At 35.0% G+C, this 21,082-nt stretch overlaps 1 protein-coding gene across 6 annotated transcripts in view; it reads left to right on the top strand.

Annotated features, from left to right (window-relative positions):
- Positions 1-21,082, top strand: part of LOC100144579 (YAP65-like protein) — a 47,487-nt gene that overhangs the window by 22,454 nt on the left and 3,951 nt on the right. Inside the window, exons 2-5 of one of the 6 annotated variants that reach the window (XM_012693649.4) lie at positions 8,510-8,652; positions 18,979-19,116; positions 19,200-19,357; positions 19,617-19,919. In XM_012693649.4, the coding sequence (XP_012549103.1) occupies positions 8,510-8,652; positions 18,979-19,116; positions 19,200-19,357; positions 19,617-19,919 (742 nt within the window). 6 annotated transcript variants of the gene reach the window in all.

The following is a 21,082-nucleotide window of genomic DNA, read 5'->3' as shown; positions in this document are numbered from 1 at the left end:
TTGGCGGTGTTCATCCAATCTTTACCAGCCACTTACAATTGCGAACATAATGACTATAAAAAACGCGAGATTAAACCATACAAGTAGTTTTAATTGTTATATGTCTACGTCTCGTGAGAACTTAAGAAAACGCTAAAAAGGCGAATGAATGTGGATTGGCGAATGAGGACAGGAATTAGTGGGAGGGTTAGGTTAGAAAATGAATTGAATGATATTACTCAGTAAGTAAGTGGTAGTCGAGGTAGTTGAAGTTACATTCTGATTCCGACTGTGATGTCTATAGGAGATAGACACTTACGACCAGCTGAATTGTGAAGTTCTCACGGCAGGTCCAGGAATTTCCTGAAATATAAAAAAAAAATTATAGATTATCAATCCCTTCTTCTGAGTCAAATATATTAGTAAGCGACCCGTTCGATTTAACTAATATGGTAAGACTGCGGAATAAAATTAGATATATTATTCTATTCATTAAATGTTATGCAATGAACGATTGCACCTTAGTTATTTTGATCACTACCATTACAAAAATACCACATAGTAAACCAAAACTAAACCACTTATAACCCAGAGGTTACTTAATTAAATAATACTGTATAATAAATAGCACTAGAATAAAAATAACTATTGCTCAAAATAATTCAAAAGTTCATTTCACACTAGATGCTTCATAGGTTTTCATAAAGACAGTGTATGTTGTGTTATTACTAAGATAGAAAAAACATTAATTAATATACCTCGGAAACATCGCAGTTTTAGTGAAATTAAAACAAATTTAATAACTTTCATGAGGTCGAGAGCTGGTGCATACAAAAGAGTTTTGTTATTGGATTTTTACGAAATTAAGAGATAATAATGAATATATTTCTGGACCCTTCACAATTCATGAACAATATTGACAGCGTGGCTTATGTGGGTAAGTACAAGCGCTGGCTGAAACAGTAGATCCCATAATAAAATCATCGGCCGGAAGTCGATGCGTCACGAGTACATTTTCGTTCACCTTTGTTTGTGTGAGTGCAGAGTGTAGAAGCATTTAAATAGTATTTAGATTAGTGAGTGACTGTCAAACACTTGAAAACATAAAATCCGGAGAGCAAAAGCTTTTTATCGACCACGATCCTTAAGTTTGCCTAATGAGATCTTAGATTTTTAATGATGTAGTAACATCACGTTTTTCTACAACTTGTATAGTGTTACTGATTATTATTGGTGTGTGCGTATATTTACGTATGCGAGCGCCGACTCGTCCGAGATTCAAATTTAGAATGCCGTCTCCGCCATGTTGTTGTCGGTGAAAAACCTACGGTTCGTCTGTGGAATCGAGAAACCGTCACAAAGATATTGACGCTAATCCTTTTACGATTGCTCATAACCTATAAATTATGCGGAAGCTTAAAATTAATAAAGAGAACATATTCTCTAATTTACGTTTGCAACTCTAATGACAAAATTTGGAATTATAATTGGCATTATGTACAATAAAATTGTAGTTTACTTCCGATAATAGTAAAAGTCTTGGAAACATCACAGAATTTTGGTAGTATTAGTTAAATCAGAACGTAAACGTATTTATATGAATGAATGAATGAGTCACGCGCAGAATTGGTTTTTAGTTCAAATAGCCGACAATTTGTTGTACATACTTACAGATTTATACACATTGAGTTCATGAGTTAACATACAAATTACATTTTTTTTTTGGAAATTATTAATATGAAATGGGCATCAAATGTTCAAATATTTTCATTTATTGACCCAGAATAAAAGCGTCTATCATCAAAATACACTGAACATTCGAAAAAATTACGATAAAATAAGTACAACATAACTCTTCTCTAAAACTTCTCTTGAAAGGGTTGACTGCCTGCGTGGTATTATGTAAGTATTTAAGTTCTGCTGCTATTTATGAACGTAAATGAACCTTGAAACCTGAGGTCACAGTATCATAATCTTACGTAGTCGCAGAAGTAGGCAGGATTGTCGTACGTTCCTGTCTGGACTCACTAAATGACAACTCTCCCAGTATTGGAGCCTAGTAATCCAGCAATTGCTTTAGTTGCTTGACCTACATTGTGTCTCTACTGCCTTCGAATATAGGTAATATAATAAATACTATGTTATAATAACACTACTAGGGAATGTATATACGTCCATTTACAAATATTTTAGTTTATCGTTTCCGCGCAGAAGCGCCGATTTGCGTTAATTCTATAATTATATGTATAAAAAATATAGCAAAAATAAAATAGGGATAAGTACAGTTGATCTTGTGCAAATTTAAAATAAGCTGCTATGAGCATACAGGAAAATCTTAAAATTATTTATTTATAACATTTGTTTTAAAAATTCGAATAATTTGCTAGTTACATAAACATATTCAAAAGGGTATAATATACTGTAGACGCATAGCATCATATTATATATTTTTTTACGTGAGCATTTTAGTTACCTGCTAATATTATTTAGTTTGCAATTTGTGGCTAGGTACCACCACCCTGCCTATTTCTGCCGTGAAGCAGTAATGCGTTTCAGCTTGAAGGGCGGGGCGGCCGTTGTAACTATACTGAGACTTTAGAACTTATATCTTAAGGTGGGTGGCGCATTTACGTCGTAGATGTCTATGGGCTCCAGTAACCACTTAACACCAGGTGGGCTGTGAGCTCGTCCACCTATTTAAGCAATAAAAAATATAAAAGTTGTGCAAGTCTTCAATGAGTCAATTAATTGGCGTATTCCAATCCGATATAAGCAAACTAGTCAGCGCACAACAGTATAACCAACCGAGTTTTATAACTGTTTGAAGAGGAAATTGAGCGGATTTATTTTAAGCCATTTAAGGGTACTAGCCTTTTGTGTCATCTGCTCATAAATACTAACTCTCCGAGTGTAAGATCGAGAAAATCGGACAGCAGACGAGGATGTGCGTCCGACATGACGCGTATCCGGTCCCTGGCGGCGCCATCTTGACAGTCGTACAGTATTCGCTGAACTTGATTTAACCGGCTAATCTCGCGTTCACGATGCACTCATTGCAATTTAACTGTCTTTTTTCCTTCTTTTTTCCTACCTAGCATAGCCTTGACGTTGTAGGTGAGTTCACGGGGCTCAAGCCGGGGTGTTGCTAACACTGGCCCTAGCAAGAGCAGTAGGTACTTCGCAGAATTTACCACCGGATCGGAAATGCGTCCCACTGAGAAGATCCGGTGAGAAACTCAGTGGGCAAATTTGTATTAAATTGCCTTGTATCGCGTGGCTTCATGTCGCTTGTTACGAGTTTTCAGCTACAAAAATAATAGAAAAAACATTCTTGTCTCGCTCGATGGCCCAGCGAGCTCACTATCCATCTAGTATTTGTCAGTCACTGTTGTCCATAGATATCTTTGCGTGAATGTCGCCGCCCACTTAGAGAACAAAGTCTCCCATGTATTTTATATTATTATTTACAACTATCGGTATTTACCATCCAGAAGATTTTAATCTCAGCATAACTCATTAGTTTCATTATTCGACAGGAGTAATTTAAGCTTATCAGTCGTTTTACTTACTCGGTTTTAGAACATTATAAAAATCTTGAGAAATATATCCATATTTACTATATTTTAATTGATTGTAATAAAAAACTGTAGAATGAAAATATCGAGGGCTTATTATTACGTAAACACTTGTGGTAGCGCGCATTATAAGTCAGCACGGGTAGGTATTATCGTCATGTAGCAGTAATGCGTTGCAATTCGAAGAGCGAGGAAACCGTTATACAATATTCTTCGGTAAGGACTTAACATCAAGTGGGCTGTGAGCTTACTCATCCAAATATGCAAAATCAAAAGTTAAAAAAAACTGGGTGTCGGCAACTGAATGAGATCTTATGAGCGGTAAGTCAGCAATCATAATGATTCAAATGTTTTTGTTACGTACGCAGGGACGATGCCAACTTTACTTTCCGTTTAATTGAAACACGAGGCATTTCACTGAATTCGTCGTATTGATACTCGTGACTGTGTTTACGAACACTTCGTTTCATCAGGTTTTACGTTCTCGTTAATATTCGTTTTCTCTTGAACGCGAATGGTTCCTATTAATACGTACTTGTCCACTTATTAGGAAAATTACAAGTTTTTTCGTTTACCTATTTTTAATACATAATAATATTATTTTTAGTTGAGTGTAACTGGTGTTCGCTCATTCAACTACAGCATAGAATAGCAACTAAAACGCCTGTTATTGTGCAAGAGAGGTAGTAGGCCTTCGCATCGAGAAATGGCGTCTTATTTCTTAATGTTTCTTACCATCTGGCGATTGTGCATTGCGATTGGATATTTATATTCTAATTTCGCTAGGCTTACGCGCTTATGTCATGTCGTGTGCCAGCTCTTGTTACTCGTTACGTTATTAAAACAAATTGTCCGGCTTCGCTACGGTACACGTGGCTCGGGTATTGCTCCACATTGTAGATACTAATCGAAAAAGCATAACACGATAATTCTTCGTTTCGTAGGCAATAGATATTTTATATACACATCGATCTGAAACTTTAGACGTAACAAACAATACATTGAAGTTAACATGACCAATATAATATAGAGAACAAGGATAATATATGTAATAATATTTAAGGCGTTGATGAACGTTGCCAATTTTGATGTTTGATTTCCAAGAATAAGCATTACATGTTACGCGCGTGCTGTGTGGAGAAATAATGTGATTGTGTACAAATAATCGTAATGCGTAAATCTGACTCGTATAAGGTATAGAGCGGTCGGTGTTATGCAACTTGAGCCATCAACGCGCTGAGCAGGCAATGCACAGTGCATTTTACACACGTCCCCGGTCCCTCCGCACCTCGCCGTGCTCTTTCCGTTCCGTGAGGTACATCACGAATACAATTCACAGAATCTATCGTCATTTAGAATATTAATAAAAAAAAAAAAAAATACATGGTATGCCATTTATATGTTCATTCATTTGGAAATACATGAATGTATTATTAATTGTTATAAGTTTTACATGTATATTCTAAAGGCCATAATATTTTTTTAAACAAAATACATATCGTCTTCTCGCATTAAAACTGTATAATCTGAAAACTTACTAAATTTTACAGGAGAGTGTTTTAAAGGTTTAACATATTATTATGATATTGTTAATATTAATCGTCTTTGCAATATTAATTCTTTAGTTTTTACCAGTTACAATATCTGTCTTTTAAAGTAAGATAAAATTATGTATTAATTTTGTTAATAGTAGTCAAAATATAGGTATATTAAAAAAAAAAAACTAAAACTAAACTAAGTTCTTTTTACAGTATTTATGAGAAAAATACCTGGTGATAGATATCAAATGATTCCGAATATTAACTCAATTTCGAATATTTTTGGAAATTGTACACTTTTAATGCGAAAAGACGATATAAGCGAGTGCGCGGTTCATTTTATCCACCTGCATTTGAAATACTCTAAAGATTTCTCCGTACACAATAACAAATGGTTAATAAAATATCAATGCAGGTGTGCAGCGTTCAGGTGGCCGTGGGTCGATATCATCTGCAGCGTTTGATAACGACCACCGGCAAGGCCAAGTTCATTAGCAAACCATGAAGATCGATTCGTTTTAGTAGTACTAACTGCTTTTACTATGCACCTCCTTCTCTTATCGCAATACGTCTCGTCGAGTTCCAAAGTTCACCCTGCGATAAACAAACGACACACGAGTAACTAATGTAAACTTAGGAAATATTACTGACCGTCGGAAATAGCTGCATCCCTCCGCGCCTACTTTCAATGTAAAGAAAGTAAAAGAGTCATTCATCACGGCGTGGCAAGTTGAGTGGGTCGTACAAGGCGCGTGTCCGGTTTGTCTACAAATTGGTCACATCGACCGCTAAGTGGGAAGATTTAGCTCACACGCCGCTCATGTCGCTAACCGGCTTCGAAATTCAATGTGGCTTTAAATTCTGCTTGTAAGTGATTAGAAGGAATATTCATGGTGATTTATTAATAGACGTGCCATCAATACTTTAACAGAAATAATGTACGTGACCAAATTATATTTGTTAGTTAATTTATCAACACATAATTGTGCAGTCAAAATAGTAACGGTATTTAACATGACCATAATTAGTATGGAATAAATAAATATAAAAAAGACTATTGTCAACTGACAGTATTTAATTTTGTCGTATGTTTAGTGCATTACCGTATGCGAACAGTACAGCTGGTGACTCCGAACACGATAATATCACTAAAAAACCTTTAAAAAATCATTCTTTATTGCACGCAATGTAATGTGCATTTACAATTAAAAATCAAACGATGTGTTGAGTTTACGAACTTAAGTAAGGCGGTTGCATTCTACCTTCGCGCTGCATTGCGCGCTTATTGTGTCATTTGCTTATTCATCGCCCAGGTCATGTATTATATAATGATGTCACATCTCGTAAACTACACAACGATGGAAATATTTTAAAGGAGTTTTTTTACCACTGTATAAGCGGTACTGGTTACTACTGTATAAGTATAAGCGGTCAAAACATTTAATGATGAAACAATGAAGTCCATTTGTACGTGTAAAATTCTTTTAAACTTAATACCTAAAGACAAAGAAAGATGTACACATACACAATGTTCTAATATTCATATCCAAGAGATGGTGGTAGTAAGTTTTGTAAGACAAAGAGTTTTTCTTTAAGATATTAACCGGAAAATGTATATCCCTAGAAACAAGCAACTTGATACGGGTCTCACAGAATTATTTTTATAAAAGTGCAATGGGGCTTTCGAGTAAAAATGTATAGAGTTCACGTCAATGCTTAATGCAGTGTAACTTCCTGATTCACATTAAGGTTACTTTAGAACCTGGTGATCTCTGATGATCGTATTTTTTGCGTACATACCGGACAAAGCCACTGCAAGCTGTTATTTGTTTAGGTAATATAAAAAGTCCTGAAATTAGACCTTCTTCTTTCTTTTCTTCTTTGTGATGTCTGACGTCCATCTACTACAAGCTATTGAACCTTATGAATGTAATGGTATGATGTATTTTCGAATATTTTTCATACCCGATCCCCCGGACCGAATGGTAAACAGTCGACGTCGCTCAAAACACGTCATTTCGGATCCTCCCGATCGACTAACGGTGCTTTTGGGTACCCCAACCACCGGTCATCGTTCTAGTCGAACCCGTAGCTTGCCACGAAGGGCTCGGCGAGTAAATTAACCCACAGACACAGCCCACTGAGTTTCTCGCCGGATCTTCTCAGTGGGTCGCGATTCCGATCCGGTGATAGAGATTCTGCGAAGCACGGCTCTTGTTAGGGTTTGTGTTAGCAACAACGTCAGGTTTGAGTCCCGCGAGCTCACCTACTCGCCCGATTACGCTGATATGGTCTCTCAAGACCATCAGATTAGGTAGGAAAAAAAAGATTTTCGAATATTCGTTGAGACAATTTTTTTCTATGTAAATCATATGTGACCTAAATTTGCCGGAAATTGAAAATTAATTTTTGAAGCCTACAGCTTTAGGAAATTAAAGCATTTATCTTAGCACATTATTATTTTATAAAAAGTTATAATGGCAGAAACATTAAACTCGTTCAAGGAAAGCCACGACGAGGGGTAAATAAACTTCGAACCATGTAAATCAGCAAAGGTTCGCAATGTGCTTAATATTCGAGCTGGTGACTGGATAGGGAATCTAAAGTGCTTTGTGACTTTTGTGTGAGCGTGTTTTGGGCCCTAAGAAGATGACGTTTCAGTTTTTCGACATAATTGTTGCAAAAAAGCAAACGCTCACTCCGAACTATTGCGGTATCCTGGGGTTACGAGTTGGTATTGCTGCTCAAACGAACTTCAGATAATCGACGACCAACGATGCGTTCCTTGGGGCTAGATTAGTGGAGAGTTCCGCTTTGTGCTAATCACATCACCTTTCCAGCTCCTGTACCTATATGTTGATTTCTTTCTTATATCAGGGTTGAACGTGAATTGTTGAGAGATGTCAATTCAACTGCGACACAACCGTTTACTGCCCTTTAACCGGTAGGCGGAAGCCCAACGAACGCCCCCTGACTCAAACAAAGTGCATTTAATAAAATAATAATAATAAACAATCCCGGTAGGAACAATCCCTCGCAATATATTGAGACAGGGAGATTATTTATCAAATAAAAAAAACTATTCACATCAATATTAAGCTACAGACAACAATGATTCGCGTTTTCATCTATTCCGATCCGACTAACCTCTGGGTATACAGAGGCTTTACTTACCGCTGTTGCTTAGAGGAATTCATCTTCCCCTCTTAGAAAATTGAATTTTAATAATAACGCGCTCCATCAGCCTGTTTTCAGCGGAATACATTTGACCCCAAAAACATACAATTGTAAATTCGATGTAAGCCTTACCTAATGTTAATATTATAAGATTCGTTCTCTAGCTTAGATCTCTAGCTTAGCTTAGCTTAATCGAAGCTAACGAAGAAGTTAAATTAATGTAATTACTCATCTTTACAGTCACATAACAAAAACGACGACATGGGATGATCCGCGGAAAACTCTCGCAGCGCAGAACGTGGCCAACACTGTCCAGCATCAAGCCGCCGAAGCCCTGCTCAATCAGAACGCACAACAAACCATTACCAACACAGCCACACCTGGTAAGAATATAGCGATCTTTGTAAACAAAATTTACCTTTTATTAACCTGAAACTGTTCTTATACTACCTACTCAATTCTTTAAGCGACTTATACTGGTGGTAGAACCTCTTGTAAGTCCGCACAGGTAGGTACCACCACCCTGCCTATTTCTGCCGTGAAGCAGTAAAGCGTTGCGGTTTGAAGGGTGGGGCAGCCGTTGTAACTGTACTTGAGACCTTAGAACTTATATCTCAAGGTGGGTGGCGCATTTACATTGCAGATGTCTATGGGCTCCAGTAACCACTTAACAACGAGTGGGCTGTAAGCTCGTCCACCCAGCTAAGCGATAAAAAAAGCAATTCTTTGTGACGTATATAGTAGGTTCCTTTATAAACTTTTGACAGTGCTTTTTAGATAACGAAGATTTAAATAGAATAGAAATAGATATTTTGTCAAAAACCAATTCACTACGTACCTTGAACTTTTATTACGCTTCAGTCACAAATGGTTATTTTATGTACCCTATTGATAATGTGATATACATAATTAAGATCGAATTAACGAAATTAGGGCCACCGTGACGATTGCAATTCTTAATATTTTATAAACACGATTTTTTTATTTACAATAATCAGCATTAAAAATACATAATATTTAAAATTTCTTAATAAAAATTATAAAAATAGATCTGTGTTTACGTCAATTAAATGTTTTGGTTTTCGCTCTTCGTTCTATGACTTATGAAGTTTTAGGGTTTTCCAATGTATAATTTAATTACCAACTTTCCTTATTGTAGTTAATTCATTGAGGATACTGAATTAAAATAATATTGATCCGTTAATAAAGTGAGATGTATGAAGAGTTATTTAAAGTCTGCGTGGGTGGGCCTTAGACCATTGGAATTGATTGACTAGAATTATTTCATTGCGTTAAAAGTAATTGATTAAGAAACAGTAATTTGAACACTGTACAGTAACTATTTTATTTTTTTTTTTTTTTTTTTTTTTTTTTTTTTTATTTATTTAAGGTCGCTTTTTAACAACTAGGGTCATTAACGACCACAGTTTACAGTATCATTTTAAGTTACATTGACTTCAACATCATACTAAATTATACAAACCAATGATCTTTAAAAAACTAAGGGTCTGTTTATACCCATCTTGAGTCAGACAGTCTGTTAAATTATCAGGGAGCTTACAAAATTGTCTTTCTATGTCATATGCTTTACATTCAACTAACAAGTGTACCACAGTTTGATCCAAACCACACTTACATTTGTTTTTATCTGTTTTGGTAATAAGATGTATATGAGTTAAATTTGTGTGTCCAATCCGCAATCTTGTAAGAACCACTTGGTCTTTTCTTTTAGTTAAGGAAAAGGAAAGCTTATCAAAAATTGAATTTCTAATTTTAAATAAAAATGATGGGTTCTCAAATTTCCACTGATTATCCCAAAGAGTTTTAATTTTGAACTTGAGATGTTTTTGAACATCTGATGCAGTGGAAATGATTAGCTGTACCTCTTCAAAATCACTTGTTGCATTTTTAGCTTCCTGGTCAGCCTTTTCATTACCGGCTATTCCTTGGTGACTTGGAATCCATATAATTTCAAATTTGTAACTTTCTTTTAATAGATCTACCATTTTTTTTTTAATTTCTAAAATAAGATTATTTAAGTTGTTTGGGTTTTTTAACGCTGTCAAACATGATTTCGAATTAGTGTATATTATGTATTTGTCTGTATTAGGTTGACTGTGTATTAATTCTAAGGCCTTAAGGATAGCTATTCCCTCACAACTGAAAATAGAATTAAAATTTACTAGTCTATACCTGTAGTAATTATCAGCAGATACTACTGAACAACCTGAATGTCCATCTTTTACAGAACCATCTGTGTAATAAATTTTGTAACCTCTATATCTATCATTAATTTCACAAAATAAGTTTTTATATATACACTGAGGGGTATCACCTTTTTTATAGTTGGCTAATTCAAGGTTAACTGGCAATTCTAAGTTTTCCCATGGACCAGAAGTAAGTAGTTTTTTTGTAAATAATTTTGGAATTTTAAGATTTAATTCATCTAAGTATTTGACTGCTCTGATTCGTAAGGGTTGAGATAAATTAGGTTGGAGTTCATATTCAGTGTCAACTGCTGTTACTTTAGTGTAATAATGGTAGGTGGGATTTTCAGGTTGAGTTAATATATTTGTTATATATGTAAGCATAAGTTGTTTCCTTCTAAATTCTAATGGCATTTCACCAGCTTCAACTAGGATACATTTAATGGGGCTTGTTCTAAAACCACCAATACTTAGACGAAGAGCAGTATTCTGGATACTTTCTAAGGAATTTAGTGTTCGTTTTTTGGCGGAATCATAAATAATGCAGCCATAATCTATCTTCTGCCTGATCAGAGTACGATATATATTAATTAAGCAACTTTTTTCTGACCCCCATCCAGTGGACGATAAAGACTTTATTATATTTAGTCTTTTATAACATTCTGATTTAAGGTTATTTATGTGTGTATTCCATGACAGTTTTTTATCAAATATCAAACCTAAAATTTTTAAATTGCTTACTTCTTTAATACTATGATTATTTAAGGTTAATTGTGTGTTTCTAAATACTTTTCTTTTATTTGTAAATATCATAAATTCCGTTTTTGTTTTAGAAAATTTAAATCCAACTCTTTCTGACCATTCCTGTAAATTATTAAGTGTATTTTGAATAAGCTTCAAGGTAGGGCATAATGTTCCGCCACTACAAATTATTGTAAGGTCATCGGCAAATAGGAAACCCTTCACTGGTTTTTCAATATTATTAAGAACGTCATTTATGGCCACTAAAAATAAAATAACACTTAGTACTGAACCTTGGGGTAGCCCATTTTCTATAGGGACAGGATCAGACATGTAGTCGTTAATTCTGACTTTCATTGTTCTACTTGAAAGAAAGTTCCTGACAAAAGCTAAAGTATTGCCAACAATGTTAATATTCTGTAATAACTTCAGAACTCTGTGCTTCCACACCATTTCATATGCCTTTTCGATATCTAAGGCTACTACCACTGAATAATTACTATTTGCAAAACTATCGAGTATTTCACTTTCAATATTGATCAAATAGTCAGTTGTTGATCTGTATTGCCGAAAACCATACTGATAGGCTGAAAGATATTTATTGGTTTCCACATACCACCTGATTCTTTTGCTGATTATTTTTTCCAGTATTTTACACATATTGCATGTCAAAGATATGGGTCTATAGCTGGATTGCAAACTTGGTATTTTGCCTGGTTTTAAAATTGGAATAACCAAAGCTTCTCTCCAACTGTCTGGGAATACTTGTTTTTTGTATACAAAATTATAAAGTTGAAGTAAATATTCTAATGCCCTCGCAGGTAAATGCTTGATTATAATGTTTGGTATATTATCTGGTCCAGGGCTGGAGTTTTTGGCTTGAGTAATTACTTGTATCAATTCATGTAACGTTATGTCATCATTAATTGGGTTAGAGTTTTCAGTAATATTAAAGTTTGAATATGTCTCTTGATAGTTCTTTATATCAAGAAATTTTGGATCATAATTTTCAGAGCTAGAATTTGTTGCAAATATTTTGGCCAATAAGTTAGAAATTTCCATAGGATTAGATGTAAATGATCCATTATTTTTTTCTAGAACTATATTATTAAATTTAGTGTTTCGATAACTAAGTTTTTGTATCTTTTTCCATATATCACCCACAAGAGTATTATTATTTATAGATGAGACCCAATTTTCCCAATATTTTTTTCTATTTTCTTTAACTAATCTTCTGGAATAAGCTCGTTTTTTTTTATAATCAATTTTGTAATTTGAATTAGGTTCATTTCTGGCATATCGCTTAAACAGTTTAAATGCTTTTTTAGTTTCTTTAGTTGCAGTTTTACATTCATCTGTCCACCAAGGTAAGTTATTTTTTCTTAATATCCCGAACGTTTTAGGTATAGATTTTTGTGCTGCTTTAAGAATAACTTCAGTAAATTTATCAAGGTATTCATTGACAGAATATTTAGGCGTATCTACATTTAAAGCAGGTAATTCTGTAATGTATTTATTAATCTCTTCACTAAACAAAATCCAATTGGCTTTATCAGTCTTCCATTTTTGTGGTACTTTAATATTTTCTGGGACATTATCATTAGAGATTTGAGATTTAATTAAAATCGGAAAATGGTCACTATCATATAAATCATCTAAGGCATTCCATTCAAAATATGACATTATATTTTGTGAAGCCATTGAGAGGTCTATATTACTAGTGCGACCAGTATTACTATCAAAATGGGTGGGTTGTCCATTATTTAATAAAGCAACATTATCATTTTCATCGAGCCATTCTGCTATTATTTTACCTCTACTATCACATTTGTTCGAGCCCCAATAAAAATGATGGCTGTTAAAATCACCTAAAATTATATAGGGTTTTGGTAGTTGTTCAATGAGGTTATTAAATTCTTGTTTATCTAATCGATGACTATTCGGTATATATATGTTACAGATTGTAATTGAAAATGGAAATTTAATTTTTATTGCTATTGCTTCAAGGTTTGTGTTTAATTTTATTTCCTCAGGAATTGTATGAGGTTTAATATAAATGACTACTCCACCACTAGCCCTACCACTCTGTGTTCGATTTCTATAAAACTTTTCATATCCTGACATAAAAGCGCAATAGTTGGAGCTAAAATTAGTTTCTTGAAAACAGATACATGTTGGCCATGTATGATTTACCAATAATTTAATATTTTCAAGTCTCTTGAAATAGCCATTGATATTCCACTGCAAAATATCCATTCTAATCAGATATAGAAATTTATATTATTTATTTTAGTATATAGTTTGTTAAAGTGTGTATAAATATATATTTTTGTTGTGTGTATAAAGTATTTCCTATTTGTGTGAAAATAAAGTTTCTTATTCATCTCTGTCTGACATCAAGATAGGGTTAGGGTTTAGCAATTCATGTAGTTTCCTAGACAGGCGTGAACATCTATTTTTTAAACTTTTGTTCATTTTACTATGTAGTTTGTTGCACATTTTTATGAGATCTTTAACATTATCTGTATATGAAAATACTAATTCTCTAACATTTTGTTTTCCACTTGAGTTTTCCAATAAACTGATAAATTGGTCTAAATTGATAGGGAAGGAATTTTCTTTAATTAAATCTGCCATATTTTTACGAATATTGTCCCAAATTTCCTCATTAGTCCGGGTGTCAGTTTTCTTTAATTTTTTTTGTGTTTTCTTGTTTATATCAACATTATCTTCTATTGAGATATTGCTTCCTGTTTCATCAGTCTCAAATTCCATCTTATCTGATTCATCATTTTGTAGTTCTTCATTGGTTCCAGTTTTTGAACATTCGGTTAAGGTAGGTGAGTGAATTCGTTTTTTTCCTTTTAATGGGGTCGGTAAGGAGAAACCTTGTAACTCATTGAAAGATTCAGTTATTTCATTGTCAGTTTCTTTTTCTAAGTTTTGTTCATTTTGTGTGCAATTCTTGGCTAAATGACCTAATGAATTACAAGAAAAACATTTCAAAGCATCGGTAGAAGTATAAATCCAATAGTTGGTTCCTTCGAATGTTACTTGAAAAGATTCTGGCAGGTGACTTTCGTCCTCGGGACTAATAAAAAGTTGTCGCCTAAAACTCAAAATGTGTGAGAAGCCTGGGTCACTCACACCAATTTTCATGAAGGTTATAGGTGACATAATCTTTATGCGTAGTTCTTCAAATTTTTGTTCTATAATATGATTAGGGATGACTGGACAGACGTTAGATAGGACGATTCTTTTATTTCTTGTAATTAACGGTTTTATTTCGAGTGCGTTGGATTTTATGTTAACTTTTACTTTTTTATCGATTAAGTTGTCGGCCGTTTTCTTAGAGTCTAAATAAATGCATATTCTAGCATTCGATATGCGTGATATAAAACGAATGTTTGCGGCTGGTGTTATAGCTGATAAGGCAACAAGATACTCTTTAAGGGTTATTCCGTCAATAGAATCCAATATTATGGCTTGATCTTTTTTTGGAAAACATGTTGAAGACGTTACGTTGGCATAACTTGATGGTTTGGGTGTTGATGGCATCATTGTGGGTTGTGACGTTGTTGGTTTTTGGGACGTTGGGTGACTATACATTATTTTTGTAGGGACTCCTGTTTCCAGGAGTAGCCCTAATTAAATACACTATAATCACAATTAATGCAGGGTACTTCACTAACTCGTAAGTAGACAAAACACGACTCCGACTGAACGACGTGCGGCACGCGCATCCACTGTGACTACTCGAATGAGACTGTTATTTTATTTATTTGTTTATGTACACACAGAAAACAAGACACAGTACAGAGTAATAGAAAATTATGTACAAAGGCACTGCTTATTTCTTTAAGAAATCTCTTCCAGCAGACCTGTACTAGTACGTGTTCATAAATTTTTTTTTGTTCTACGTACCTATTTCATATTCATAATTTTATTGTTTGTTGTTTTGAAATTATGACACATTTCTAAACTTCTGTTCCCGATTCATTTTTCACGTGATCTATTTGGCCACCGAGGCGAGTTTAAAATAATCGACGAACTAAAAAAGAAAACAAGTAAATAACCCGAATTCTAAAACTGATTTTATGACTGGAATTAACGCGTTGTTTCCGTCGGTCGATGCGAGATGAGCGATGAAAGGTGTTCGAAAAATACATCGTTATGACGGCGCCAGCAGCAGAGACTGGGCGGTTGGTGACGATTGCAGCGTTTCCCTGAGACATCTATCTACCTTCGGTTCTTTAAAATATAAAACTAGTTTCATTACTGGTTTTATAATACTTATTTTTGAAGTTATACTTCTTTAGGCGCGTTATGAAAAATTGATTAGAGTGAAATTTTACGATGCGCGCGCACTGTGACACAAAATTAACAGAATGAAGTTGCCCACTAAATCGCTCATTACAATACGACCGACGTAACTTGGTGAGTCTGAATATAGCCGCAGGTGAACTTTCAGAACCGTACCGAGAATTACCGAATTTATACGATGTCAAGAAAAGGGATGTCCAATATGCGTGTTTGAGGATGTTGTTTAATCGATTTTTTTTCAAATTAATTAAAATTTAAATAAAAAAACATAAATAAATTTAATAAAAATAAAGTATAACTTCTTACGCGCGTACAAAAGTACACGCACCCTTTTTTATATTGGTTAGATGGGTGGACGAGCTCACAGCCCACCCGGTGTTAAGTGGTTACTGGAGCCCATAGACATTTACAACGTAAATGCGACACCCACCTTGAGATATAAATTCAAAGGTCTCAAGTATAGTTACAAGGGCTGCCCTACCCTTCAAACCGAAACGCATTACTGCTTCACGGCAGAAATAGGCAGGGCGGTGGTACCTACCTGTACGGACTCACAAGAGATCCTCCTACCACCAGTAATTACGCAAATTATAATTTTGCGGGTTTGATTTTCATTACACTTACACATTCCTTCACCGTGGAAGTCAATCGCGAACATTTGTTGAGTACGTATTTCATTAGAAAAATTTATACCCGCCTGGGATTCGAACACCGTTGCATCGCTCAACACGGATGCACCAGACGTCTTATCCTTTAGGCCACGACGACTTCAAATGTGTGACAATAATGTTTTTAAGAACGCAAAAAAAAAACTCCTTTATTATTCTGGATTTCAAAATTAATTAAATATGAAGGCAATAGCGCAAGAGGGTCACGTGCATGCGCACACATGATTTATTTTTCTCGTGATAGTGTAGCCAGTACGTGACCTAGTCACGTAATCACGACGTAGTGTAAATGTGCGACCACAGCGACACTACAGCCGCCACGGTGGCACCAACCGACGCGGACGATCTCGAACGTTTGTAGGTTTACAACGCAGGCCAAAGAATAACAGTTGAAATCACAACTAGAATACAAAGTCTGACAAACTAAATTGAATATGCAATTTCGAAAAGGGAACATGTCGCATATTTTGTCAAATACGTTTTTTCATATTCATGTAGTTTTGAGGCTTACCTGCACCCGTTTTATAATAATTCCAGTAATTTTCAATTGCTAATTAACACTAAAATATATCTCAAAAGTTAATATTTAAAGTTTTAGACTGCTTTAGAAAATCATCAGTTTTTTTTTATTTCCTGAACATTTTACATTTACAGAGATGTGCCCTTTTCGAAATTGCATATTCAATTACGTTGTGATCTCTACTTTAATGCTTTCCGTATTTTCTAACCAATTTTTTTTAATTTTTTTTATTGCTCACCTGGGTGAACGAGCTCACAGCCCACCTGGTGTTAAGTGGTTACTGGAGCCCATGGAAATCTACAACGTAAATGCGCCAATCACCTTGAGATATAAGTTCTAAGATCTCAGTATAGTTACAACGGCTGCTCCACCCTTCATACCGAAACGCATTACTGCTTCACGGCAGAAATAGGCAGGGCGCTGGTACCTACCCGCGCGGACTTACAAGAGGTCCTACCACCAGTAAATTCTACCACCTATAATCCGGTAGGGTAACCTACCACCAAAATTTATCAATTCAAAGCAACTTTAAGCATATTAACTTAACTTCAGCTAAAATATCGGGTCTATGAAATAGTATAAGTCATTAGTTATTGTCAACAAAACTAGATTAGAATACGTAGATATAGATACGTGAACAGAAATCCAGTACAATTTATCATCAGTGCACTACAAACAAAGCCCGATGTAGATCAGGTTACAATACAAATAATCATGTTTTCATAACGCGTTCCTCTTTAATCTGATGTGATGAGATAAGGTGCATCGTAGTCCAAACATAAAATGTTTTTTGTATTACGCATCTCGGTGTTAAATAATTGTGTTACAAAAAACACGATGCACACTTATATACTTCCAAATTGTAATAAAGTATCTATATATTAATACGTGAAGCAAAAACTTTGTATCCCTTTTTACGAAAATTGCGCGGACGCAGGAGTATGAAATTTTCCACACTTATAGAGAATATATAGAAGAAGTACACAATGCTAATATTTTTTTTAAATAATGCATAAAAGATACATTAAACCAATAAAGAAAACATTACACACACTACTTACCATGTATTTGACGCACACACGCATGCATACTATTTATTGTCAAACTTTTGTTCTTGACGTCTGTTGTCAAATTGAGAATAGATTAAATATTGCTTGCCTTTGTTAATATTTTTTATAGTGTAGTCTTAGCGAAATTTGTAATTATAGAAGTATAAAATACAATCATAATAGTGTACAAACTTACAATTCCAATTAATTATAGTTGAATTTCGACTACTGCGGGACCTCTAGTCTAGATAATAAGCCTTCAATATAATTAGGTTTGTTAATCTTCTTCCCAAAAACGGAAAAAAGAGAACTGCTTTTCTTAGAAATTCGTCTCAATATTCTAGTTATAATGTACACCAAAACGGTACTCTATGTGATATGATGAAAAAATTACACGCCACTAAAAATACCCAAGCTCACTTAAGCTTGTTCGTTTGTGAAAAGTTTACAAAAAATAAATTAAATCTAACATTTATTTTAAATTATTAGTTTAACAGTAAATTTAAATGGAAATGAAATACTAAAAGACACTCATAAAGTGTTTTTTATTTTTTTTATTTTTTTGTGTGAAATATTTCTGTGGAATCTCTAAGCTTGTTCGTTTATGGTCGGTTCAATGACATTAAGTTTGAGCCTGTTGTACTCACAAGATAAGTCTACCGAACTAGCATAAAGGAAGCTTAGTAACAAAATTATTTTTTGCAAACGCTGTGATTTCATTAGGTAATGGTACATCGTTTGCAACAGACCTAACTACTTATCAAAATTAGTTCTGGCATTGTTCGCTAATGGAAACGTAATGGTTATGATATTGAGGTACAATTAGCCAACTGGCTCTGTGTGTTTATGAATGATCGGTTGTTTTGGTACGCGTAATGATACAAAAGCGTGAACGAGCACGAGGGTGAGGTGTTCGCGGTATCCGAACAGAGCGCTGAGGCGTTATCTATGATTCACATGGGTGCGTGTGCCAACACAACGCGGAGAGCTGAGCGTCGCGAGCGTCTGGCGCCAGTATTTCTTGGAACGAGCTCTCGATGACCTTCCCGATGTCCACCAGATTACTGATCACGTGCGCGTACGGTTCAGTCGTAATCTCGCTTGCAACTAGTCGCTGTTGAGAGGATCACTTGTTGTACTCATTTTATAAATATACAATAAATAATTTGTTGAATTTCGTATGCCTGATTGATTTCAGCAGCGAAGAGTACAAGTAATACGACAACAGATCCTTTAGGGCCACTGCCGGAAGGCTGGGAGCAGGCCACGACAGCGGAAGGCGAAATCTACTTCATTAATCACGCAGCTCGTACCACGTCCTGGTTCGATCCTAGAATACGTAAGTCCATTAAAAATTGTTCTCTGATTAAAGGAGATTGTATCTATATCATTATGAATGTTTTTGTTTTTTTTTGTTTTCAGCGCAACATTTGCAACGTACGCCAGTGGGTGCAACCGGCGTGGCGGGGGGAGGCTGGGCCAACGCGTCCATTCAAGCTTGTCAACAGAAACTTCGACTCCAGTCGTTGCAGCTCGAAAGAGACCGACTCAAACAGCGCCAACAGGAGATCAGACTCCAAGTAATAAATTAATGAATAAACTTATTCAACAGCTTACTATATTAACGAGGCATTTTATTATTACGAATCAACACGTAAATGTCACTTGATAAACAAGTTTGTGACTTGACATTTATTCGATGTAATTTTACATACCTAATCAAAGAAAAATAAATTAGAATATCATTAAATATATATTTTTAGTTTTTTTTTATTGAATTTTATTCGTGTGTTCATTTCAAAATTGTTTTGATTGAAGAGTATTGTGATTCTGTTTCAGCAAGAACTAATGGCCCGGCAGGCGTCTTCTATCGTATCGTCTTTGGCGAGCAGTACAGGTGCGGTGGCGAGTACTGAATTGCCCTTGGACCCTTTTCTGCCTGGGCTGACGGATCATCAGCGCCAAGAATCAGCCGATAGCGGGCTCGGCATGGCAGTCCCACAGTCCTATTCCATGCCGCACACGCCTGAGGACTTCCTCTCCGGCATGGACGATCGCATGGACTGCACCAGCGAGGCCGGAGCCAACATGGACTCCACGGACATCACGCTCGGCGACAACATAGGCTCCACTGATGACTTGGTACCGTCTTTACAGGTATCACTAACACGCTTAGGCTTACTAATAAAAACCAGCACTTAACTTTCCAAACGGTTTTAAAGCCACAGAATTTCATGACTTCTCTATCATATAGACAAATTACTTTATAACAGAAGCGTAAGGTCGAATTTACTTTTAACTGTCACTACTACTAATGGGCTATGAGTATTCGTTTTAATATTTAAAAAATAAATGTAATAATTATGTGGTATAAGTGATTATATCAAGTATCTGTTTTATGCATGTATTTATTGAAATACCTATCGTGACTTTCTCAGCATCATCTTTGTTACAACCAACTGATGCAAAAATACAAAATAACATAGCTTTTAAACGGATACGTGTTTTTGTCCTATTCTTACTATCTCAATTTTTAAACCATAATTTTTCATGGCATGCTAAAATATGCCCCTATATTTGAGTAGAAACTTTGAGTAGAAATCCTAGATGTCCTGCGAATTTTCAAATAAGATCAATAATAAAAATGAATAGTTAAAAAAATCTTAAAGGTAGTTTAAATACGTGTGTTGACGTGAAGACGCCACCTACCAGCGCAGGTCTTAGGAACTATTCATGAACAAAAAGAAAAAAATTCAAGGTCGTCATTTTGGGTACACTACTCGAAAAAATGTAAAAAGGTAAATTTAAACATTTCCCGAAAACAAAAAGTATATAACGTAATCCATCTCGAAGTTTTAAAATGACAATTATTATAAACTCGAGATAAAGCTGTGAACGTAGGTTAATGTACATACGACTATATGTACTGCTTGCGAAAAATTAAGCATTTATTGTATAAGAATAACGGTCAAGTCGGACAACGATAATTTGAAATAACTACATAGTATAAAACAAAGTAGCTTTCTGTCCCTATATCCCTATGTATGCTTAAATCTTTAAAATTACGCAACTGATTTTGATGCGGTTTTCTTTAATAGATAGAGTGATTGAAGAGGCAGGTTTATATGTATAATAACATCCATTAAATAATGGAGAAATCAATAATAAATTACAGTTTCCGAAGCGAAGCGAGAGCGGGTCGCTAGTTGATAATATTTTCAAGGGGTCAATCTATCCGTGGATAAAATTATATCCCCCCAGTTTGAGAGTCGAACCTGGTCGAACAGGGAAATGTGTTATATTTA

Source organism: Bombyx mori, chromosome 5, assembly GCF_030269925.1.
Source record: "Bombyx mori chromosome 5, ASM3026992v2".
NCBI classification, from domain to species: Eukaryota; Metazoa; Arthropoda; class Insecta; order Lepidoptera; family Bombycidae; genus Bombyx; species Bombyx mori.
Note: the sequence above shows the minus strand (reverse complement) of the source record. Positions and strands in the feature narration are given on the sequence as shown.